Below are 26,676 nucleotides of genomic sequence, written 5' to 3' on the forward strand. Positions count from 1 at the left end.
TCCTGGTGAAGGCATTGCTCATTTTTCATGTCTCCTGCTTTCAAAATACTTAATCTCTCTACAAGGTAGAGACACATCTAAAGAAAGCACTTTTTCATAATAAATAGTTAGGAATTCAAAGGTGTCAACCAATTCCAATTATATTTGCTTTTATACTAGCAGGAAAAAATAAGCTTTGTTTCACTATATATTATAAAGAAGAATCTATTTCTCTTCATATTGTTTTTATAAGCCCTTATTATGATAGGCTTTCAAGAGTGATTTGCACTAGACATAATATATATGCAATAATTTCAAACAAATATGCACGTTTGCTCGCATGTTAATTCGGTTTACTTAATTAGGGCAAAGCATCCGAGAGCTATCAGCCTCAGTAGAGGAATGCCTTTGCAGAGGTCTTTCTAAATTGCATGTTAATACACTGCAATTTTGTAGATTCTTAACATACATTTCTCTTTCAAAAACTGTTATAAATACTAAGAGTATGTAAATATTTCAAAATTCATAATTATCAAAAAGCTTTCTCAAATAAAAATTTTTGAAAGGACTAAGAAATGTTTGCGCATTCAGTAAAATAACACAAAAATGTTGTTTTATAATCAGGCAATAATTTTACTGAAGTTCCATTTACAAAAATATGATGAGCGTTTGTGAAAGAAATACAAATTTACAGCACAAGGTTCAATGATTCATATCAAGGTACAACGAGATGCTGTCATTTATGATCATACCCTGTACAAAAATGGAACATAAAATGATAGAATGTGATTGTAAAATTAGCTTGGACCATACATTACAATTCTGTGAAACACATCATTAAAATTATACAGAAGAAAGATTCACATAAAGTTTTTTAAGTTTTTTCTTTTTCATTATAAGGTAGAAACTTTTACAATAAATGCAACACACAGACACAAAATGAATTTTTTCCTCACTTTTTTTTTTTTTTTTTCCTTTTATATGATAAAAATTAAACAACTTAAACTCATTACTTGAATTGAATTTCTACTTTACATAAAATCAGTTTAAAAACCATTTTTTTTAACCTTAGCTTGTCAAATAAAGTCATCTTTAAACTTCTGGAATGCAAAACGGAAATTTCTTTTGAAAATTAAAAAAAAAAAAAAAAATTTAAGTTCAGAATTTTCTCACAAATGTGAATGTTTTGAAAACGCTGAGTTATCTTTTCAAAGGAATAAATTTCACTGAAATATACATGAAATGCAAACACTTAACCACTTCAGTATTAAATATAAAAACTTTTCTGAGATTTGAAGTTATAACTCAAAAAACTAAAATAAATGAAAAATATTATTATTATGCAAGTACGTGCATTATCAATTCTATTTTATTTCAAATAGATAAAAATTTAATAAGTTTCATAATATATAACAAGATGTATAAATTCATTTTCTGTAAGAAATAGTTGCACCATAGGGCATACTAGTTTAATGTTTTAGTATACTGAAGGGGTTACTTGTAATTGCATTGTTACCAAATATTTCAATAAGTACTTCAACAGACTACTAATTGTTATAAACCACAGTCACCGGCAACAAACTTTAAAAGGCTGCACAGAAAAATTCTATCTAATTGTTTCACCCTGCATGCAACTGATCCAAGTGCTGCAAGCAATGAGATATGCAGAAGAAATTATATAAAAAAGGAAAAGATATGAGGTCGAAGTAAATCACTGATGAGTTTCTGAGACTGATTATGAAGCTTCAGAAGTATTGTTTTTCACTAAATGGCAGAGAAAACTATGTCATTACAGTTTGCGATGATGCAAGAGTTGATACTGCAGGAGGTACAATAGGCCTTTCTTCCAGTCTATCATAATCTAAATGAAATTCTTTTGCTACTTTTCTCCAATTGTCAGCATCAAAGAAATAGTACATGCCCCTTTCATATGTTGGGGACTTTTCCGTAGGATTCATTCCAGGAACTCTAGTTATCCACACTCTCTCATCCTTGTGGAATCTCCAATCTCTATTATACCTAATTGAGAGGAGAAAAAAAAGTTACATTTATAAAAATTATTATACAATTTTAAGCGCATTGTGTATTACAAATGTAATGTTTCAAAATATATTTACTTTAACAAAAATACAGCACATATCAATTAAAAAACTCTCTTTTTGGCTCAGATAGAGATTTAAAAAATATAATATTAAATAAACATATTGTGGACAACATAAATTATAAATAAAATAAAATATATTTAATATAAAATTAATATGAGAAATACCCCTTTTAAATAGAACAGAGATTTAAATAATTTTAAACATATTATAAATTACTCTGCATCAATTAATATTCAAATCCCTTTATTATACTCAATCATTTTAGACTCAATGTAACAATAGATAACACTTTAATAATTTCATACTTTTTAACTTTTGTTACTCAGTTCTCAGTTAGAAAATATTCAGTTCAATGCACGCAAGCTGCAGAAGTGAGCTGTTATTGCTTGAACTCACGCTCTAAAACTTTAAACAACATTTTATGTAATTCCATTTTCTGTTTATTGTTTTTCTGTGTGTTAATGTTAGGTGTTAATAAAACATTATTTAAAATTAACTCCTGATAGATTTTTTAAGCATTAACACAATGTTACATTTATAAGCAATAAATGTATTTTTAGAATTATGCTAAATGCAAGGAGAATAAACTTATTAGGAAAACAAGCTCTTGTTGCACAATAATTAAATGTTTTAGACTCAATCCTCAATTTCGTGTTTCACTTTTGTGTCAGATCACTTCTCAAATAAAAGGATGCTGCCATCAGATGTTATTGTTATGTATTATTTTTTTAAATATAATAAAGCAAATGTAAAAAGAAATGTATAGCAACATTTAATCATCCAGCAAGAATTCAAAGATATGCTGCTTTTAAAAATTTTCTGATTACTTACGTCATTGATTTGTGAACCTGAAACAATACATAACCACAGGGATATACTTTGATCCATGCAATATTTTCAAATCAAAGCACAAGAATAGAAGAGTACATAAGCAATTATAGTTATCATTGTCCATTGCAAGCAGAAGAGAATAATAAAAAAAGAGTAGTCTTTATAATTAACCATGAACTGTAAAGTTTATAAACAAGGTAGATTTATTTTATTTACAAATGATCAACCAGAAGCGATTGCTTACTTAAAGCTCATTGTGTGGAAGGTCATACTGTTTCTGTTTTATAGATTTTACATTATGTGGAAAATAACTAATTTTTTTCAGCTTATTACTGTATGGTATTGGCGTTTTACTTCGATTATCACACATCGCAACTTAAAGTCTGATACCCATTACACCACTTCAAAAACTTTATGACAAATATGATATTCAAACATGAAATTTAGAATTTCTTGGAATAACATCTGGATCTTAAGGGCATCCATTGTGTCTCATTTTGATAAAACAATACCAGAAGATACAGATCATGAGATTCCTGAGAATAAATTAAATAACTATGAACATTATTCATCCCATTATGCTGTTATCAAAAATGCTAGTTTGACAAGAATGATTACTGACTGGTGTCATTCTAAATTTAGAAGAAGAATCAGCAATTCAGATTAAGTTAGGTTGGACTGTAATGAACCCACACATAATAGCTACTAACTTTTTCTCAATAAATGTGGTTACAGACACAGTTGACATAAAAAAAAAAAAAAAAAAAAACTTAGAAAATAAAGCTCTAAAATTCTTCAAGAAGACTCAGAAGATATGATGAGAAGCTGCTTTTCAAGAAAGCTTACCCTAAGTCAATGAGTAATATGGAAAAAGCAAAGAATAGATTACTTAAAGTCACTGAGCGTTTATAATTGTAGTTATAAACGCTCAGTGACTTTAAGTAATCTAATCCAGAACAGTTGAATATGAACATTATAAGAAAAATTATTGAGAATGAAGAAATTAACAACAGACATTATTTATACAATCATATTATTATCAAAGACACTAATTTCACCAAAAATTCTAACCTGTTTTCAGTGCTTCAGCAAAAGAAAAGAACTGAAAGCTTTCTCAAACATTTGTGTCTAGAAAGGCAATCGAATTTGATTCTGAAGACAGCTCAAATGCAATTTAGAAACTCTGCAACAGGTGTTCTATCTGACATATAGAGGTGATGGGTATGTGAATATGGTCAAAGCACATGAGAACTCATGAACTTCGAGGAGAACTTTCTAAGGAAAACTAGCACATATTCATATTATACGTGGAGAAAACCATAAAAACCAACCATGCAGCCAGCGTGCTCTCCTGGGCTTGAACACAGGCCAAACTACTAGCATTTCATGACCTTAAACACCATGCCACTGTTGCAGTCCAAGGCTTTCTACAAATTAAACTGTTAATTAAAGTTGAGATTGTTTACAATATGTACAGGAGAATGGTCAGCATGAGACATTGCAATGTGATACTTGACGTATCATTTAACCCCTTCTTATTGGAAACAACCATACAGCAAATGATAAATAATTCTCCTGATGCCTAGAATGATATGACAGAAAAACTGAAATGATCATTTTATACAGAGAGCTGTATTACTAGAGTAGAAAATGAAAAGAAACAAAAAAAAATTATAGAAAAATCTAAACAAATGACATCAATGGTACAATTTGAAATTCAAGGATGAATCAGCATCCCTAAGAAATATCATAAAACAGAATCCTCTGGTGCAGTAGTGTCCAACCAATCACTCGTGGGTACTAGGAAGCCTGCAATTCTATCTTTACGCACTCGCCAGCTACAATTGTAACACTGCCACGAGACAAAAACTTTAATACTACTATAAAAAACTCATAAAAAAAGCACAATTACACATTACATATAAAAGCCTTGCAATTCCAAATATTATTATTAAATAAATTGCATAATAAGTACTGCCCAAAATATATGTGTAGAGAGATCTGTTAATAACACTGATGCAACTAACCATAACCAAGTTATTTATGAAATACAATTACAAAATTAGGAAATGGCTTTGAATCTAACAATGATGATGCCTGATTTAAGATTTTTAATGAATCACATCAATATTTTATTGCATTGAAATAATTTTTTTATATAAAATAACCACTGAATAACTAAATCTTATATTAACATTTTTCCAATAAATAATTATTCTAATATACTTTAAAATAAGCTACATCACAGAGAACACTTCCTTAATCATACATACTAATGATACAATTACAAGGCATTGATAAAATTAACAATAACATATATAAAAAAAAATTAACTCATTTTATTTTTTATACAAAAACATACGATACATAAAGTTAAGTATTACTGGTAAACTGCATTAAAATTCTGAAAATTTACAAAAATTTGCTTTTTAATATATTATTCATTTAGATTGGATACTTTTACTATATTTACCACAAGCAGATCTCCTGCTGTATGAAGTATTTTTATCATTTACAGAATACTTTAATGATAGTTAAAAAGATCAACATACAGTTCAGCTGCTGCTGCTATTTGTAAGACATCCCCACTAAACATGTAAAACAGGTAAAATAAGAGATCTTCTCCATATCGGTTCAATTTCACAGGTGCTAGTTTATCACGAATATTTTGATTAACCAGGTATTCAGATGGAACATGATAATCTGGAACAAAACCAACTTCTTTACATAAGGACAATGTTATGGTAGATTTAAAAGAAAGCATGTATAAGCAAAAAATCAATTAAAATATCACATCAGCTCAAATATAAGAATTTTGTTTTACCTTAATGCTCCTTTGAAAACCATACATGCAGCCCAACACTTCATAAACATATTAAAATAATTTATATCTTTACTTTAAAAATATATTTACTTCTTACTAAAAATATATTTCATTACTTAAAAATTATACTTATTACTATAAAATACTTATTACTTAAAAATATATTTTATTTTTTTATGATATGGTAATTAACTACTTGAATACTCTTCTTCAAAAATAGCTTCAACATATCAAATTTGAATATAGTATACTGGTGCCCATAAAATTGTAACATTATGAAGGAAGCACCTATCACATGAAATTTTATGTGATAGAACACACAACTAATTAACAGTGCAACACATGTGCATCACAGGCACCAATAACACTGCCTAGAAAGCAATATAAAAGAGGAAAACACAGAGCAGATTTTCAAATGGAATAGTGTTTGCTGCTGTTTGCACAAAATACCTAATTATTCCTTGTATAAGAAGACAGAATCAAAGGAAGCACATATAAAAATTGTATCACAGGAGAACAGTGACCATGATTGTGTATTAACTTGCTGCAAAACTGACGCTCATAGTGATGGAAATCCAACTACTGTCATCACATTTGAGTAGAAAATTGATTCTAGGATGAATGAATGGAGAAATGCATAAAATCACAAAGACATTACAATACAGTAATGCCCAAGAGGACTGACATTTGCATCCATGGTGCGTAGTTTCCATTATAAGTGCATGTATCTAAGAAGGCAGATATACACATAGCCTGTATGGATTCAAAAGGATAGGGATCTTAATGAATATATTTCAGAATGATTTCAGTATTCACATAAAGCATGAAATAAAAAGCAGAAAAGCGAAAGACCTTGCCCCCCCCCTTTTTTTTTCTTTTCTTTTTGCTGTTGTTATTGTTATTTTTATAACAAACTGGATTCTTTCAAAACAAATTTCAGCCAAAACATGGGAAATCTATAATCCCCTTGAAAGGTTACAAAAGTTCAGTTGATATATTTTAATATAAATATCAAACATTAATAGAAATCATAAAATCTTAAGAATAAAGATAATATAAATACCTATATCTTGCGGCCTACAAGGATGCTCTGCCCAGGGCCCACCAAAACTTGGATACAAGTTCCTATAATAAACACAATAGTGACTGATATATATGTGTGTGTATATACATACATATATATGTAATAAAAGAAATTTAGAGAAGTACTGATGAGATATAGAAATGCATAAATACTGATTACAAAGCACATAGATAGCTCAGAGCATAGAAGATCCATATCGAAGATGAAGAATTTTGATTGCATAGTATGCTAAAATGTTGAATCCGTTGTAATTAGGAAACTTGGCAGCCGAATAATAAAAAATATTCATTTTTATTTCAATTGACATGTGTGGCCACACTTTATACTGCACTCCAATCATGCCTATTTCTAGAACATTTGCATTTTTCATACTATTGTGATAGCATATTTCGTAACTGTTCCTTTATATTATCTATATTTTCGACCTTGTCCTGATTATCTGTCTAGTCCTGCACCACTGTCTTTAAACCCTTTCTATATTCTTGGCATGATGCTTTTGACTACATTTAGGTCTTTACACACTTGCATCAGTATTTGTTCTGTTACCGCTCTCCCAATAGCATGCTATTTCTTATAATTAATGAGATGCCTTCTCAATAACATCTTCCATCTTTCATGCATGAAAATGCTACCCATCTATTCACAGTAGAATCCTTGAAGTTTGAATTTACAACATCTCCTTGCACGATGTGCCAAAAGAACAAGCACAAAAATTTGCATATTTTTGTGTTGTGAATCTCCTTAGACTGTTAAAGCATCACTTAATCAGAATCAAGAATAAAGAATCAGAATCACTCTATTCTCAAACTATACGAACTCTGTTCAAACTACTCAAAACTTAATCAGAATCACACTACTCAAACTGATGCCACTTGGCAAATAGGCACGAAAAATTCTAAGCTAATCAGGCCTACTGTCTGTCTACGAGTGTCTGGCGGATGGCGGTTGCTATAACAACAGGGCTAGTATATTTCAAATAGGGGCGAACCAAGGGTTGCTTTATTGTTATTTTGTTTTTGGTGACTGTTGGGTGAGGGAAAAAGAGCTATCACTCGTCTTCAAGACACCCTTATGGAAAGTGGGTCAAGACTTGCTTTTTCGCAACAGACAGCTGCAGACTAGTTGGCGAGAGCTTTTCTTATGATAGACAGACTGTATCTGCATAATCCATAATTAAAAATTACTTGCCTGCAATGCTGCCATTCTGATTATTTTTAGGAACGCCTATATAATTCTGGTATTTCTGTACAGAGTGAAACATAACTATAAAAATTACAGATCAGTATGGATTTTCAGCCTAACTCATACGAATTTTCATTTATTTTAAAATACCCCATCTCTATCAGTGACTGACCAGTATGGATATTGTGGTCACATGGATTAAAATCTCCATTTTACGTGCATAGGGGAAGTTTATTACCAACATTTTATTACAATTAAGATGACACCTCAAGAACTAAAAAAACAAGCATAATTAAGACAATAAAGACAATTAAAACAAGATATAGCTTGTGATTGCAATAAGCAGATAATGTTTTGCTGAAAGCACACAGCACTTATTTAAAATATGATAACTGTAAAGAAAAAAATTTTGAAGGATTTAGGTTCCTTTTTTTCAAAAAAAAAAAAAAAAAAAAATTGAATATTGGGCACTAAGATTTAGGATAAATGCAAACCTGAAACTAGATATGAATTCAAAATAGATGGATATTTTACAAATTCTATCCCTATAAATTAAGTGTTGACCTTAATTTATGGGGCTGTCATAATCTATCATTAAACACATGCATACAGCAGTCATCCTTTATAGCTATATCATACCATGATTTCACTTAAGATCATGAGAATTTTTCAAAAGTCTGTAAGCCATACAATGGCTCATATTAAAATAATATAGTTATTTTTCTATGTGATTGCTGTCGAATCAATGGCTGGCTACCGATCTGTATTCAAAAGTTAAATAAGCATTTCACAACATTACTAGAAAAACTATCTCAATACATTGAATGGTTTTAGTTTCTTCACAAACCAATAAAATAATTATAAAATGATCACCTCTAACTTGTAGTTGCTAATAACGGATTGCTTTTTGCATATGAAATGTTGATTTAAAATTACATCTCAAATAATGTAAATAAGCTTTGCAAACTAAATGTTTTTCTTTAAAAAAAAAAAAAAAATTATATACTTTGATTTTGTTCTTTTATTAACATGAAAAAGTTTACAATTAACTTCATAAAATTCAATGAGGTCAAAATTTGCACATGAAAAATATACATATATAAAGAAAATTGAAAGAACTTACTCTGTTGTATTGAGATTGAGACCAAGTGTTGTTAAGTCACTTCCCAATGCAAGAGAGACAAGCTTAGGATCCGATTCAGCTGCTCTAATGAATGTTAATAACCCTACCATTCCAAACTGGTCCGTCACCATACCAGGAGGAATGTTTGTGACTCGGCCTAAGAGGAAAAAAACATTTTAACTCTCAGTTATTTATCACATTATTTCAGCATCAATAAATTAAGAAAGGAAAAAATATTTCAAAATCCAAAATTCTGTTTGAAATCCAATGCAATAAAATATTTTCAAAGAAACAAACTTCTGAATTTAGGTATACCTTGTTCCATCGTATTTCAAAAATACTGTTCATTTTCAAAATCACAAAATTATAGAAATCTTATATCAAACCACTCATCTTGCACCTTTTTGTTACTTATATCTGCTGGCTGGTCTGTGTATCATATTCCATGTCCCACAATATTCCAAAATTTTCATTAATATTATAATGAAGTTAGGCAAAATTCCAGTTATCTGGTCTTGAAATGACTAAAAGGCATGTATTATTTAAGTCTTCAAAAGATTATTAACTGTTAAAATTATCCATCTCATAGAGCTACTTATAATTATGCACTTGTTTTCAAAAGCTGTTTAGCTTAATTTGTTTGCTTTTCTAATTTTAATTGGTAAAAGTTTTACTAAGTTTGTAACCAAACTTCAAAGTAATTCAATGATTTTGATAATTTAAAGTGTTTTTATTTTAAAGATATTTAAGAAGTAATTATGTATGTAATTTTAATGAATCTTAAGTATGCAATCTTTGGTAACAAAACTTGCTTCCTTCATGTTATTTTATAGAGGCAACAATCGAAATTCTTCTCAGTAGCTCAATGTCAGTTTAAAATTTCTTAATTTCACCTGCATAAAATTTATCTTTCTACTTAGTTTTTGGTGTTGGTAAAATACGAATCAAAATATTTTATGTTAATTATAAATTATTTTAATTTTAATGAAGATGCCTTTAATAGCAAAAACTTTGAAGATGGATGCTGTATTTTTTGGGAAAAGGAAGGGATAATTCAAAGTAAAATCTGTTCATTAATATTTCTTTGGTTATCCCTAAATTTTTTCCACCACTAGTCCTGTTGAAAGGTTATTTAAAATGCACATATATGCAGCTGTTCATTTAATTTTTAATAGCAAATGCATCTGTGCTCCAATACAGTATTACTATTCATCAAACACTTATATTTATCACATGTCTACAACTGGGTTAAATGATTTAAAATTACAATGCATAAGTTGGAAATTTTAAAGTTTACTTAGAACAGGGTTTATAGCCACATTTTAGTTAAAAAAATAAGCACCTACCTATAAGCACTTTTCAAGTACATTTTAAGAAAAAAATAAACACCTGTCTAATTACATCATACACAACTGCATAACCTTAAAAATTAGACTTGTAATTTAAAATATGAGAAATGAAGCACTTATTAAGAGAGAATAAGTATTACCTCTGGAAAAACATTACTCTTTTTTTTTATTATTATTTTAAATAATAGTTTACAATGATAGAAAAAAAAAAACTATGAAGAACTAAACTAAATTACAAGATTTAATGATGAAATTTCAGTTCAAAATAGAAAAAATAAATAATAATAAGGCATATTTATTGTATATGCTTGGAACCTAATAATAAATACAATTTATTTTTCCACTCATATTGATATTTAAATAATTTAATCTAAATTATGAACATTTTCTAAATTTTCATTGTATATCAGTTGTTTCTTAACAGATATTGCAAGCAAAATAATTTAAATAAAAAAGAGGAACATTTCTGAAATCAGAAGACAGAAATTTGCTTCATGCAGTCATCTTTAACAGTAAAAGCTTAACTAACCCGCATATTTGGAAACTGGCGAATATTCGGACAGTCAAGCGTAACTTGAAGGAGCGGAAGGGGGGGTAGACTATAGCCGTTCTTTAGATTTTTCCGCTAAGTAAATGCTTTTGACATTTCAATATGTGCATCATATAAAAATAAACCAACGGAACTAAAAAATATTCTGCTTAGCAAGCACAGTGAAAAGGTTTTAAGTGTTCATAAACAAATCTCGGACTGAACATCAAAATTAATTATCTCTGCAAAATATCGCAAACATTATTGCGCAATACGTGCGCCGTAATTCTTCCCTAGGTGATATTACGCAATCATAATCAACAACTGCCGGTATTGGGAGAATAAGGAACTAAATAACTGGGGTGTTTTTCTTTCTAATTTTCAACAGACGGCATTAAATTTCCAGAATAGAATCATTCTTTGCTTGGGTTGGTAGACCGAAGAACTTTTAGTCCTATTCAATCCAGATTGGAAAATGACCAAAAAAAAAAACAAAAAAAAGAAGGTCTGTTGCTTGTTTTGCAGCGAACTGTAACAGTTTCAATATTCAAGATTTTGCGGAGAAAGGGAAGACCTCCCAACCTTCGTACTGTATAATGTATTGGCCAAAAAAAATGAAATTATTTTGACTATTCGATTACTTTCCCTTTATAAGCCATTCCGAATATTATTCCTTAGAAAGCTAATCTGTGTTAAAACACAACCATTTTTGGAAGTTTACTATAATTCAGCAGTTGCTGCAACTATGTTATTATAAACATTCATACATATACTCATAATATAAGCATAATGATCATAATAAACACGAATATGAACTGACCAAGCAGAACAAGAATGCAAATTTTTAAGATCTTGATAGAAATTCAAACGTGTGTAGTATTTGGGTGGGAGGAAAAGAATGCCGAATGTACCGGAATTTTCTACTGCTTTTGCAATTCTTTGACCAATAGAACAACGGGCACCTGTCTGTACTCTTCGTGCACACCAAAGGTTATGTTAATGCAGAGAAAGGGGGAAAAGCTATTTCCGGGAGTATGATTCACCATCTGACATTCCATATTAGGAAGAAAAGTTGTTTATTTAGTTCCTGCTTTGGTACCTGGAAAAACAGCACGTTCATTAAAAAAAAAAAAAAAAAAAAAAAAAAAAAAAAAAAAAAACCTAAAAACAAAAATAAGAGCTTTAAAGAAAAAGTAAGGGCCTATAAGAGCCTTTATATTTTATTTTCAAATATAAGGACTTATAAGCACTTATAAGGACCACTACAAACCCTGTTAGAATTTTTAAATGCATTAAAAAATTACTTCTCACTATTATTAATATGGTTCATGAAGTTGCATACCCTATGAAAATTTTATCAATGATGTAGCACTGTTAAGGTTACGAGATGTTAGATTATTCAAACATGACAAAGCATATACAGGCTATTTGCGTAAGAAAAGGATGCCTTTGTTTGAAGGATTTTTGCGTGGGAAATTGGCTGATATTCAATGCTAATCAAGGAAGAAACTCCAGGAATCAACCATGCAGTCAGCTTGTTTGAGATTAAATCTAGGTCAAATTTCCACCATATAACGGTCTTAATCCCAGGTAGGTCACAGCATTTTTGAGAAGCTATTTCTTTAAATAATTTGCTATTTATATGTTTAAATGTACTGGTAATTTAATATACAAATTTGGGTTACACACAGTACTATGTTTATTAAAGAGATTAAGCTTTTCAAATTTTAACAATATGCTTTGTTCTTTAAAATTTAACATACTCTTAACCCCTTCGTGCCGACTGTCACGTATATGTGCCAGCAACGAACACACTTATCTACCGGCCGACATGCAGGCGTGCCAGAGCATTGTCGCATTCCCTACCGACTGTCACGTATTTGTGCCAGTACCTTGGAACGTTTTTCAAACTATAATTTCTGCCACAAGATGGCACTGTATGCCCATATGGTTTCAGATACATGTACATTAGACTTTCTACTCGAAATGAGAGAAGCATGACTCACATACGCGTGTTTTTGATTATATATACAAGCGGGGAACTAAATGTTTCCGAATGGCGTGATTTATGACGTCTCTTTAAATCGCACTTTATTCACACGTGGTAGTTGTTTATTGTAAGTATAAACCAACAGTTATATGCACTAAAGCGTTGAGTATTTCGGTTTACAGTTCAGTTTTTAGAAAATAAATAGATCTTGTTAGACGTGAATTCTTTCTGTTTTTAACGTTTCAATGTCGAAGCGTCGAAAATGTTTAACAGAGCATGAAATAGCAGAAATGATGCAAAATATTTCAGATATTGATTCTGAAATTCTGATATTCTGATATTGATTCTGAAAGATTAACTGAAAGACATTTTCCCAAACTTTGTTCAGAAGAGACTGATAAAAAAATGAGACGACGATGCTTCGTTTGTTCACATTCCCGGAAAAATCCTCCAAAACGGCAAATGAGTTATTACGAGTTCAAGGAATGTAACGTAGGACTGTGTGTATATCAATGTTTTAAAATTTTTCATACAAAAAGAGAATATTAAGTAATATATTTAGTTTTCAGATGTACAATGTTAAAAGTCATAAAATGGTGAGTAATTAAAATAAAATGTGTAAAATATGCATTTAAACAAGAAATAAGGTAATTAAAGTATATATATAAAAATATCTGTAAAGCATAAGCCGTTTAAATACTCTATAGAGCATTATTAAACAATGTGTTGATACTTCGGAAATTTCATGGATTTTAGGCTTAGAAGCAAAAAAGCCCCTGGCCCTGGAGAGACGCTCGCGGAAGACACTGCCGGCCTCCGCGATAAGCGCGCGTTTTCGTTACCCGGCTCAAAGGGGTTAATTGAAAATAATTAAATTACTAGTAACAACGTATAAGTTTTTAAATAAAAGTTTCATTTCTTTCATTTAAATTAAAAGTTAGAAATGATTAATCTTAGAAAGATATGTTGAATGCAGAGATGAGTCCAAAACAAACCTTTTGCTACAAAAGCAATCAAAAGCTTAATGAAATTCAAAATGCTATTCCAAGAAGCACATGCTTTATATACACAATATAATTTTAAAAGAAATTAAAAGCACTTTTTTCATAGAGATTTTTGTTTTATGTGATGGTTTAGAGCTAAAGTTGAAATAAGTTAAGATAAATCTATATGTAAATGAATAATATAAAAGAAATTAGCACTACTAGCATGAAAAAAACTCACCGTCTTTGGACGTTTGTATTCCTCTTTTTTGTGAAGGATTAGATGATTTGTCATTAGAAAAGTGATTAGAATCTTTTGATGACTCTAAACACCTCCCAGACGTCTGCAATAAAAAACAGAAATTATTTTTCTTTTCCTTTTATAAAGGTCAAATTTAAATACAAGCAAATAGAGCATTTGCACTTATTCTTTAATTTCGGCTACCGAATTAAACATTTTAACAAACGGGAACTTAATAATGCCAAAAGAAAACTGAAATATTTCCAAAACAAATATCCTCACTTTATTACTCTACAGAAAACATCATTTAAAATCAACTATCACTTAATCAGATGTGAAAATGATAAAAAAAAATATTACACAACTACTCATGACGCAGAGAGGGAACGGTTGGAAACATATTTTCCATCACATTTTTTCAAAAACATATCAGCTGTTCTTATGTATGCTAATGTTGCTTGCATAGGCAGATAAAGAAGCCCAAAGAATCCAGCCATTTGCAGTAAGAATGAGTACATTTGAGAGGAATTATACAAGCCACTTAAAAAAAATTGACTGGTTAAATCTCTGAAATGTCTAGCAGCTGCAACACAGCTATGATGAATTCAAATGTTCTAAAAATACATCATAGTGGTTCTAAAAATACATCATACCATAATGATGGCTTGGTGTCAGGCAGGCTTAAGACAGCAACTGTTCAAGATGATTATGAAATAGTCAAAACTGAAGTTGATAACTTACTGTCCTACTATACAGAAACACATACTCCCATCAGCTAAACCATGATATTGTGATGTGCCATCCAAAGAAGGCTGTTAAAGGCTATATTCCAAAGCTAGCATCAATTGTAATGCCTAATACAGTACAAAGTCTGTAATCCAGACTCATCGGGACTTCAGTGATTTCAGATTAGGGGTTTTTCCAGATTATAGATCATCAATTTAAATCTGGTAAGATGGCATGCAGAAATTATACAATTAAAAATATGAAATTGTAATTTATGAAATAAAGAACGATTATGATCTAAAGGGTATCAAAACTTACAAAAAAAAGCTTAATATTTATTCGTTTACTTTATTAAACATTTCTTTCGATGTAAGGATGCTTCCACAAAAAATTTTAAAAGTTCCTTTTTCTTGTGTCATATATAGTGGACTTTCCAATGACATACTTCTCGCATAATTTTTAGGTGAATATAATTTTGAGGCGGATATGCCTTTATCCATTTTTTGCAGCAATTCTACTTTTTGTTTACTGGACATCGAAACATGCATTCGCATTGTAGATCCTTTAGCAGCTCCAGAATTAGAAACTCTTTTTAACATAATCGAAAGTTCAAGCTTAATTTTTATAAAATTGTTCTAACAGTCTGCAAAAAAAAATAAGCCGGATCCAATTAGAAGATTAAGGAACAGCACAATCTGCAACATTAACTGAAATGCCTTATATAATTTTAGCCTAGCTTATACCGTATTACTTAACATATTTAAGACACAATAACACGCCGAATAAATACTAATTAAGAAGTCAAACAACAAAAATCAGCGTTATATTTACGAAATTTTCACAGGACTAGTTTCGATGGTTTTACCGAACCATCATCTTCAGCTGCAAAACCACAAATGAACAAGATAGGAAATAATGATTAGATAAGATAAGAAAGCCTGGACAAGAATAAGCAAGTGGCGCCATCTGTTGGCGAAACCAGAACTAAAACATAATTTCTCTAAAAGCCGAAGGCAAATTTGGATTGGAATTAGGATCGTTAACTAGAACAGAAAGATTTTTATGAATGTGAAATGCCTCTAGAAAATCCAGTTCTCCAATGGAAGATGTTTTTTGAATAATTTTGGCAGCAGAAAAATTGAAAGTGTGATTTTCGGACCAACAATGTTGAGCAACAGAAGACTTCTGTGTTTCCTTTTTTCTAACATATGCCTCATGTTCCTTGATGCGAAATTTTAAGGCTCTCTTAGTTTGGCCAATATAAATTAAACCACACTGGCAAGGAATCCTTTTACATTGGCCAAACTAAGAGAGCCTTAAAATTTCACGTCAAAGAACATGAGGTATATGTTAGAAAAAAGGAAACACAGAAGTCTTGTGTTGCTCAACATTGTTGGTCCGAAAATCACACTTTCAATTTTTCTGCTGCCAAAATTATTCAAAAAACATCTTCCATTGGAGAACTGGATTTTCTAGAGGCATTTCACATTCATAAAAATCTTTCTGTTCTAGTTAACGATCCTAATTCCAATCCAAATTTGCCTTCGGCTTTTAGAGAAATTATGTTTTAGTTCTGGTTTCGCCAACAGATGGCGCCACTTGCTTATTCTTGTCCAGGCTTTCTTATCTTATCTAATCATTATTTCCTATCTTGTTCATTTGCGGTTTTGCAGCTGAAGATGATAGTTCGGTAAAACCATCGAAACTAGTCCTGTGAAAATTTTGTAAATATAACGCTGATTTTTGTTGTTTGACTTCTGAATTAGTACTTAACATATATTCAACTTTAGAAGTGATGACAATGCTTATTAAAGTTGAATAAAAATTAATCTCAGATTATTAAAAACACTGCAACAACCAGCTTACTCAGTTTTTTTCAAGTATTTCTTTGAACTGAGACTTAATTGTTTTAAAATAATATTCACAGTCAGATAGTTACTGTTGTTTGATTTGCATCAACATAAAACTGCCAAACAGTTGGTTTTTTTTTTTTTTTTTTTTTTTTTTTTTTTTTTTTTTTTTCCCCTCCCAATATTTATAAAACATCATTTTTGCCAGGTTGATAAGAATGAAAGCCAAACATATGCAAATTCATACCATACTTGTTCATAGCTTTTACGCTTTGATTAGATTTAAAAATAAAATTAGAAATATGCTTGTCAATAGTCAAATTTATAAGCAAAATAGTCCAAAAATTCAAATTCATTCTAGGAAATAAACAAAGAAATTCCAGCTGTGCAATTGCTGTACGGAATCAGCTGCCAAATGGGATGATTGACACAAAGCGAACTAACTGCTGAACTCTGTTCTAATCTCAAAATATGACATAATAGAAAAATTATACAAAAAGAACAAATATGACATATTTTTTCATTCGATTCAGTAACAATTTCCTAAATAATTTCCAGTAACAGAAATTTTTCTTCTCAAAATATTTTAATGCGATACATTAAATACATGCATGAGTCAGAATATCTACGGTATATTGCAAAACTCATGCTTTATGTGCTAAGAATGCAATGAATGTTCTAGCAAAGATGATTATTATAATTTATATTAATTTTAATGACTAATAAGTCAAATTAATAGGGATAAATTTTTTAAATAAAAAAGAAGTTTCATAACTTTTTAAAGATAGCTATGACTTCCAATCAGAAGATACCAAATTTTTGCCCTTGTATTTAGCCCCACATCATTTACTTTTATATAAGATAAGTTTTTATTTTATTTGAATTTATCCTTAATATATAAATAATGGAACATTTTACAGTGCATTTTTTTATCCAAATAATTTGTTGATGGAAAATATTTGGCATAAAATTTATCTTACATGGTTGAAAGCATAACTTTTGATCATCTGATTTACAAAAAGCTACAATATGAAAGCCAACAGCAATAACAAAATGTCACAATTGATTTAAAGTACACATTGCTAAGTGTCTATGTAAAAAATACAATATCTAAAAAATAGATAAATAAAAAATCTGAAAAGTTTCATATTTTAAATTACATCCAAATGAGTGTTTTTTAACATTTTGTGTGTTACTTTCATTTATTAAATATTATGTTTTTCGCACTTAAACCATAAAATTCAGTCCAAGAGCAATATTGCAAAATAATTTTTAAATGAGCATATCTTTTGAATTTCCGATACAAAGTCTCGCATGCTGGAGATAAGTTTTTTTTTTTTTTTTTTTTTTTTTTTTTTTTTTTTCTGTACAACCATTGCCATTGCTCGTTTTGAAATCCTCAAGTTAGTTAATCAAAAATTCGTTAAAGTTTTACAAAATATGAAATCAATAATAAAACAAATTTCAAATTTGGGCTTCCAGATTCCCATATTCGCAGGAGGATTACGTTATTCAAAATTGGATGGCTCTAGGTACCGTTATTTTATCACAGTGCACGAAACATACACACATTCATACAGATTCTGCATTATTTAATTTCTTTAAATATAATGCAGAGCGATAATATTTGTTGGCAACAATTTGAAAAGTGAAACAATGCTTAAAGAGAATCAATGCAAAATGAAATCAATAGTCCTTCTGGGCAAATTGGCCCTTTGGACTAAAAATCTATTTGTTAAATATAAAACTAATAAACTTACTGTTTTATTTACATTTTCTTGGTTATTGTCTTGAGCTGAAATAAACAAAAATAATTAAAGTACTATTTGAGTCATACAAATTTTCTAATTAAAGGAATACTATAATTGAAAAGTATTTGTAAGATTTAACATTTAAAGTAAAATAAGATGAATGACGCATACTCTGAGATCCAGGTAAAGCAGGAAAATCTTCACTATGTATCTGGAATTCGTTTGATTCGTTTGTAGGTTGCTTAACCATTCCAACTGAAAAGAAGACATAATTTTTACTTTAAGCTTAATTATCCTTAGATTTATATTTCTCTTTTAATGAAAATTTGATTTCATCAAATACAAAAAAAAAAAAAAAAAAAATATTATCATTCTTCCACAAAAAATTATCATTATTAATTAAGGCATTAATTTATCAATAAAATAAGTCTACATATTTTTCCTTTGTGGCACTAATATCATATTACTACTATAATGCATTTTCTCCCACATAAATTTTTAGTGCCATTTTATAATTCGATGGCACCTAAAAATTCCAGATTAAAACAATAATGGTGATATAGTTATTCTTGATAAAATATTTCAGTTGTTTGTTACCATTCAGTATTACAGCCAACAAACCTTTCAATGATTAGTTGAGGGGGAAAAACTGAATCTTGATTACTGATGCAAATTTCAAATGACACCTCCCGAGAAAATAAAAAGCATTGGTAACAAAACTGGCAATACGAGTACCAGCAATTAAAAGCAAAGCACAGCATTTTATTTTTAAAATGTTAAATCTTAAAGGCTTAAAAGAGTGTTTCTCAAATTTAAGCTGATCCACATGTATATAGCATTGATTCATCAAGAGCTACATGCATGTAATTATGATTTATCATGATCCACATAAATAAGGTTATTCTGTAAAAAAGGCACTAAAAGAAGTAGATTCCTGGAAGGAAATAATATAATAATAATAAGTGATAATAAATAAATTATGTATATTTATCTGCAAATATGAAATTATGATTAACAATTCTTTTTTATAATTATATATATTCATTTACTAGTTATACATGTTTTTTAATAATTATACGTTGTAGGGTTCCAAACTTTTATCCAACAGCCAAGTGTGTAGGAACTTGGTAAACGCTTAAGAGAATAATCGCTTTAGTTCAGAAACAGATACATAAAACTCAAGAATGGTTAATTACCCTTTATTTCTCAAAATAAGAAATTAACAGATGGCTCCTTCAGAGCGTACAGCAAAGCCTACCCTTGGGCTTGAACTTAAGTAATAAGAAGTAAAACTTAACTAAAGATTAATTAAAAAGATATAGCTGAAGCTGTCAATCTTTCTAAGTAGTTTGCTCTTAAATATTAACTAAACTGGTGAAGCTATTAAGGGGCTTAGATATGGCCTAGCGTAGTAATAGCTTAGAGAGATTGTAACCAAAAGGCAAACGTGGGCTAATCAGAATCTCTGGCTCTCTAACGCAGTGGAACTTTGACTTAAATACCACTCTTACTCATTTGCATTAACCATGATTCTAAAAACACATTCTGGTAGGAAACTGTAAGCTGAAATTAGGAGGGACAGGAAAGTAGCTTTAACTAAAGAAAACTGTTAAAAATTTAGGATAAACCTTACAACATGTTTAAAATAATTACTGAATATAATATGGAAAAAATGGCAGCCACCCCCCATTTTATCTCTAAAAAGGCAACTGCAAGATATAAATTGTTTGACAAAACTGCAGTAACTGTTTTGTGATTTATAAAAATGCTAATGTAAAGTAAAACATGAGCATCAAATATGTAACATATAGTTAAATATTTTCTTTTACCTAGTTAAAACATATAACAGAAAATACTTCAAATAAAAAAAAAAAAAAAAAAGACCTGAGTGTTTAGATAAAGCCTTTTTAATAATCAACCAAGGCTAATATAAAACTGTAACCAAATATATGGAACAGAAACATGCCAAAGCAAAATACAAGATAAGGTAAAAAAATATATATAAAATCAACACCAATTATTTTTATTATTTTGGGGCAGCTTTTACAAACATATTTATCAAAAGATTTATTTATAAGATAAGCCCCAGTTATCTTTTGTCCATTATTAGCAAAGATAAATTCAACTATTCCATTAAATTTTGCAAATGAAAAAAAAAATTACATCTTTATATAAAATTAATTAGAAACAATTTTTAAAACATATAAATTAGCTATTTAGCATTAGATAGACATGCATATTTAATCAATTAGAAGCACATTGGCATAATTTTAAATAAATGATGCAGGGAATTAACTGAATGATACTTATTATCCCAATGGCCAAAAACAGAAAGATTTTCTTCTTTCATCAACCATGTTAATTTGTTTAAGAAGTTACTTTTCACTCCACATCACTAGAGTTTATCTTACTGTAACCATCTACGACTGATTTAGAAACGCATATAAATTGTGCTTATAAATTACAAAAAAAAAAGTTTTAAAATATGCTGATTCTTAGATCAAATGAAAGGACTACCATTAAAAAATTACAAAATAACCATTTTAAATAAGGACAGCAAATCTTGTGCTCTCTGGCCATAAAGTCCTTTCTGCAATGTACATTTTAAAATTGAAACACAAACTAATTATGCTTCTATGTACTTATTTTCCTGTATCCTTACAGAAGAATGAACTAGAAAATATGTTATATGCTGCAAAACAACTGAAGGTGAAGTCTCCATTGTTCCATACAAAAAGGTTATTCAGGCTGATCAATGAGCAAATTTATCCCAAATCAAGGTAAGATTTTTGAAGTGTTTTGCTAATTTTTTCTTTTCCATTTTTATACAAAAGGAAAAACAGAACTTATTATTTTGAGGGCATAAAAATGTACACATAACATGTAACTTGTGATTTATCCCTTGTAGAATACTTTTGAGTAGTTGAAGTCTTCTTATGAAACAATGTAAAATGTTTTGCTTTGGGATCCTCCTATAATTAAGATATGGCAGAAAAAACAAGACTGTTCATATTGCACACGAGCTGGCAACACTGCTGCTCTGCACATGGAAATTTGGGTACATCTCCAAGTTTCAAACAAGTTTCTGCTTTCTGTCATAAGCATATGCCTTTCAGTGTCTAAATGAGTCTTATTGCATAATGCTGCAAAAATATAACACATGAATTTTGAGAATGTTATGCAAGACTTTTTTGCATAAAGCTTGGAGAAAATATAACCGAAACTTTCCAAAATTGCAATGGGCATATGCAGAGCATACTTTATCGAAGACACAAGTTTTGTAAATGCCCAATTCATTTTCAGAGAGCCATAAAACTGTTGGATGGTGAGCAAATTTCTACAAAACAAAATCGACAGCTTCTATTTTGAAAGACCTTGCACATCTCAAACACATGAAAATAAGGTAATCTTGCACAGTCCAGCTACTCCATGGATTTTGCATAGAAAATGTAGGAATGTAGGAATTAGATCACAGAAGATGTATGTCAGACTGATTCCAAAAAACTTCAGATTTCAGCTTTTTTTTTTTTTTTTTTTTTTTTTTATGTGTGTTTGTGATCCTTTGAAATACATTTTGTAACAGGATTTGTACAGAAAGTGAAGCCTGGATTTTCCAATATGATCCAAAAATAAAATGTCATAATAGCATTCCGAAATCAAATTAATGCTGATTTGTCTTCTCTAGAATCAGGGAATTATTCAAAGGAATCCATACTTCAAGGATAAACAGTGAATCAATGAATGTTTGGAAATGCTCCCATCCAAAAAATGTTCATGGGTGGTCAAGTATTTAAAGAACTTGAATGCTGCAGCATAATAATGTTCCTTGAATTTAAAAAAAAAAAAAAAAAAAAAAAAAAAAAAACCTCTTTGGTACTGAAATTTTTTTTCTTAAAAAGACACTTCAGTAGCTCTGGAGCAACCGTATTTTCTAAATTTCACTTCAAGCAACACTTTTCTTCTTTCCAATCTGAAAAATCACCATCTTGACACTGTGGGCAGCAGTCAGAAAGTTGTAATGGGTCAGTTCAAAGTCATTCAGTTTCAAGTATTCCAGCAATAGGAAAGCTGGAAGTCAAAGGCTATATTTCTTTCAAAGCAACCGTATTTTCTAAATCGCACTTCAAACCCAGTTATTGTCTAACCTTATTTTCCTGTGTTTGGGATGTGCAAGGTCTTTCAAAATATTCAAGCCATTTTAAAGGAGAAACCACTGATTTATAATGTATCATTCTTCAAGCCATTTTAAAGGAGAAACCACTGATTTATAATTTATCACTCTTCAAGCCATTTTAAAGGAGAAACCACTGATTTATAATTTATGAATTCATACTATGTTTTATAAAACCAGTCTTATTACTTCACTGCCACAGCTAGAACAAACAGTACACATATTTATGATAAATACCTCTAATTAGCATGCAACAAAAAAGATAGCAAAATAATGCTTTCACAGCCAGATTTAAGTCCTTCACAATTTAATGTCTGTAAGAATCTTTAAATCTCTAAGTACTTTTTAAAAATCCTGGAAACGATATGCAGAATTTGAAATTTTACCACTACACTACAAACATCTCTAATTCCTCTTTCACATACAGTAAGCCAAAAAAAGCCAGAACTAAAAATCAAACTATTGAGACAATCTCATTCATTTAATCTAACCTTAAAGCAATTTCTTTACACAACAGAAGGATTAAATTGTAAAAATAGGCTCACATATTTTTACAAAACAATGTTACCATATGGAGGTCTTCCTGCCATTGGATTGTGCGACATATTTGCATTGGAATTTTCTTGTGTACTTCGGTTTGTCAAGGATGGGAACTCTGATAAATCTAAAGCTGAAATAAGTTAAAATTAATTAATTTCAGAAATTTACATAGCATCAAATATAATAATAATGATGATAATAATAATAAACTGTCTTTTTATTATTATTACTTTCAACATATAACACATATTTTTGCTTTCTTTTGAAAAGCTTTAGCAATTTCCTTCTTCAAAAAATCATTTCTTAAATTACTCTCATGACCACATATATACCACAGGAAGGAAATTTTTTCTTATAAATTTAAATTTTATGAAAGCACATTCCACTTCTGATAACTTTCACATAGCGAATAACCTTCTATGTCTCCCCTTAACACAATTTTATTAAATTTTGAATTTAACTTTTCAAAAACTGCAGTTGAAAAGAGTTCTTTTTATAATAATTTAGCAAAGCAAATATTTTTAAATAAATTATAAAGGAAATAAGTAATTATAAAGGAAATTTGTATTTAAGTCAATCAAAAATCCAATTTTAATTTTGCATATTAAAACAACACCTGAAATAAATAAGAATCAGCAACATAATATTTAAGAGTAAATCATTATAGTAAAATGATAAGAACCTTGCTTGGAGTTAAAAATTTGGCCTTCTGTTACTTTCTTTGTTCAAGACAAGGAGGCATATGAAGTACATTTTTGTTCTTTCTAATGTCAATCAAATGCTACTAAACAAATCACAGATATAATTAAACTTGATATTTTAGAAATAGTTGAACTTGTGATGACTTTCCTCACTATTTTTTGGGCAATAATAAGTTAACACATCAAGAAAGAGACACAATATGTGACAGTGAATTTTCTGAAGGACATTGCTAAGCAATCAACATAGCCCCTTGAATTCAATTGATTATCAGAAATTAATTAATCTACCAACAGCAATCATCAATAATCAATCTAGGTTTAATAGTCCGGTACTGATACAAATCATAACATAAAGTTAAAATGAGATAAAATAGTCTACGCTTATATAGTGAAACCATGTTTAGAGCTTACATAGTGAACCATCTTCTCTGCCAGCTTTAAGTAAATACGTTGGTCAAACTTGCCACCTTTTACTGCTTTCTGTGAGTTGCTGTACTCAGAAGCGATAACCAGATGTATTATGAAAGGTAGAAGGGCAACAGCAGCCAGTAGAAAGCAAGAAAAGAAGACAAATTTGACTAACACATGCATTCCAGTCCCAGCTGACGAAGCAGATGGGTTGTTTATGAAAGCTATTTTTATATTTGTTTAAGCATGGTTTTAAGGTATGAACTAAAATATTTTATTTCACTTTAACTACATATGCCAATTTATTCTTCAATATATGATACTTAAACATCGAAAACTCCCTAAAACAGTTTGACTGAGCATTCATACTTGAGGTATTTGACCTAAGCAATAAATAGCATCCATAAACTTCTCACATATTCAACAAAGAAAAGTGAAAAATTTAGTAAGTAACACAGCATAATGATAAGTTTTATAAATGAAAGAAACAGTTACTTCACTTGTTCATAACAATGGTCATTATTCACTTATAAGATCTGAATGGATGGCAAGCATTCTGAAAGATGCAATATATTATATGCAAAGACTAGAAGAGAAACACGCTAATGTGACAATCAAAATCATAAAAACAACCTTGTATTTAGCGTAGGTATAATGAAACACTCAATCGATTTCGAGGGCAGCTAAAGGTCCCTCCTCATCAGGAGAAAGAAATACCTAGAAAGAAGAAAATAAAGGAGAAGGAGTCACAGAAACATGTGGTCCTTATCAGCACTGCACGGGGTTATAACTAGATTTTTAATCAGAGTTGCACTGGCCGCCTACTTTTACTGAGCCAGGCTATCTGATCGAGCATGAAAAATTAGCGAAGTTAAAATAGGGAGCGAGGGGCAAATGCACCTTACGCTCAAAATCTGAACTTCAAATAATGGAAAGCAACCACTGAACAGATTTTCATACCCTCTGGTCCCAAACGCAAGGACGTAACGCCATCTATCGGCAAAAATAACTGAATTAAGATAGTAGAATTTTAAAGGCATTAGGAAGGACTGGATTGGACTTCAAATCATTAACTAAACCTGCTAAATCTTTGTGAATGTGAAAAGCCTCAAGAAAATCCAATTCACCTATGGAAGAAGCCTTTTGGATAATTTTTGCAGATCCAAAATCAAAATTATGGTTAAAAGTCCAACTATGATACGCTATCGAAGACTTGTTAATTTCGCCTTTTCTGACATAAGATTCATGTTCCTTGATACGAAACTTCAACACTCTTTTCGTTTGGCCGATATATCTTAAACCACACTGACACGATATACTATAAATTTCCGAAGAATTCAGGACAGAAATGCAATCTTTTAGAGTCAAAGGGTGAATTTTATTAATAGGGGAGAAACCGACTTGAAAATTGAATTTCTGGAGAATCTGTGCAATTTTATAGCTAACAGAAGGATAAAATGGAAGCACGACAAGGTCATTAATATTATTTCTAACAGTGGAATGTCTTCTTTGATGGGAATCTGAAAATTTTTTAACGGCTTTATCAATAATCACGGGAGAAAATCCACGGTCAATCGCAACTGCTCTCAAATAATTAAGTTCATTGGTAAACAAAGATTCAGAGGAACAAACTTTAAGCGTGCGGAATACATAATAGTAAAAAGAAGTCATGCCACCCTGTTAAGCAAAAAATGGCTTCTTTTTACTATTATGTATTCTGCGCACTTAAAGTTTGTTCCTCTGAATCTTTGCTTACCAATGAACTTAATTATTTGAGAGCAGTTGCGATTGACCGTGGATTTTCTAACGCGATTACTGATAAAGCAGTTAAAAAATTTTCAGATTCCCATCAAAGAAGACATTCCACTGTTAGAAATAATATTAATAAGCTTGTCGTGCTTCCATTTTATGCTTCTGTTAGCTATAAAATTGCACGGATTCTCCAGAAATTCAATTTTCAAGTCGGTTTCTTCCCTATTAATAAAATTCACCCTTCAACTCTAAAAGATTGCATTTCTGTCCTGAATTCTTGGGGAATTTATAGTATATCGTGTCAGTGTGGTTTAAGATATATCGGCCAAACGAAAAGAGTGTTGAAGTTTCGTATCAAGGAACATGAATCTTATGTCAGAAAAGGCGAAATTAACAAGTCTTCGATAGCGTATCATAGTTGGACTTTTAACCATAATTTTGATTTTGGATCTTCAAAAATTATCCAAAAGGCTTCTTCCATAGGTGAATTGGATTTTCTTGAGGCTTTTCACATTCACAAAGATTTAGCAGGTTTAGTTAATGATTTGAAGTCCAAT

General features: G+C 30.1%; 1 protein-coding gene across 2 annotated transcripts in view; it reads right to left on the bottom strand.

The window, feature by feature from the left end:
* Window positions 1–588: 588 nt before the first annotated feature.
* LOC118188076 (CCR4-NOT transcription complex subunit 2-like) overlaps window positions 589–26,676 on the bottom strand; it is a 59,699-nt gene continuing 33,611 nt past the window's right edge. The window contains exons 7-14 of one of the 2 annotated variants that reach the window (XM_035358421.2): window positions 23,287–23,388; window positions 18,719–18,802; window positions 18,557–18,591; window positions 14,221–14,323; window positions 9,129–9,285; window positions 6,803–6,864; window positions 5,468–5,618; window positions 589–1,998 (exon numbers count right to left, since the gene is read on the bottom strand). In XM_035358421.2, coding sequence (XP_035214312.1) covers window positions 1,761–1,998; window positions 5,468–5,618; window positions 6,803–6,864; window positions 9,129–9,285; window positions 14,221–14,323; window positions 18,557–18,591; window positions 18,719–18,802; window positions 23,287–23,388 — 932 coding nt within the window. In that variant the 3' untranslated portion in view covers window positions 589–1,760. Of the gene's footprint in view, window positions 1,999–5,467; window positions 5,634–6,802; window positions 6,865–9,128; window positions 9,286–14,220; window positions 14,324–18,556; window positions 18,592–18,718; window positions 18,803–23,286; window positions 23,389–26,676 lie in introns of both variants that reach the window. The other variant, XM_035358420.2, reaches the window with a different exon arrangement.

The sequence above is a fragment of the Stegodyphus dumicola genome, chromosome 4 (genome assembly GCF_044657685.1).
Source record: "Stegodyphus dumicola isolate Sdum_Otavi_A_Nest chromosome 4, ASM4465768v1".
In the NCBI taxonomy this organism is placed as follows: domain Eukaryota; kingdom Metazoa; phylum Arthropoda; class Arachnida; order Araneae; family Eresidae; genus Stegodyphus; species Stegodyphus dumicola.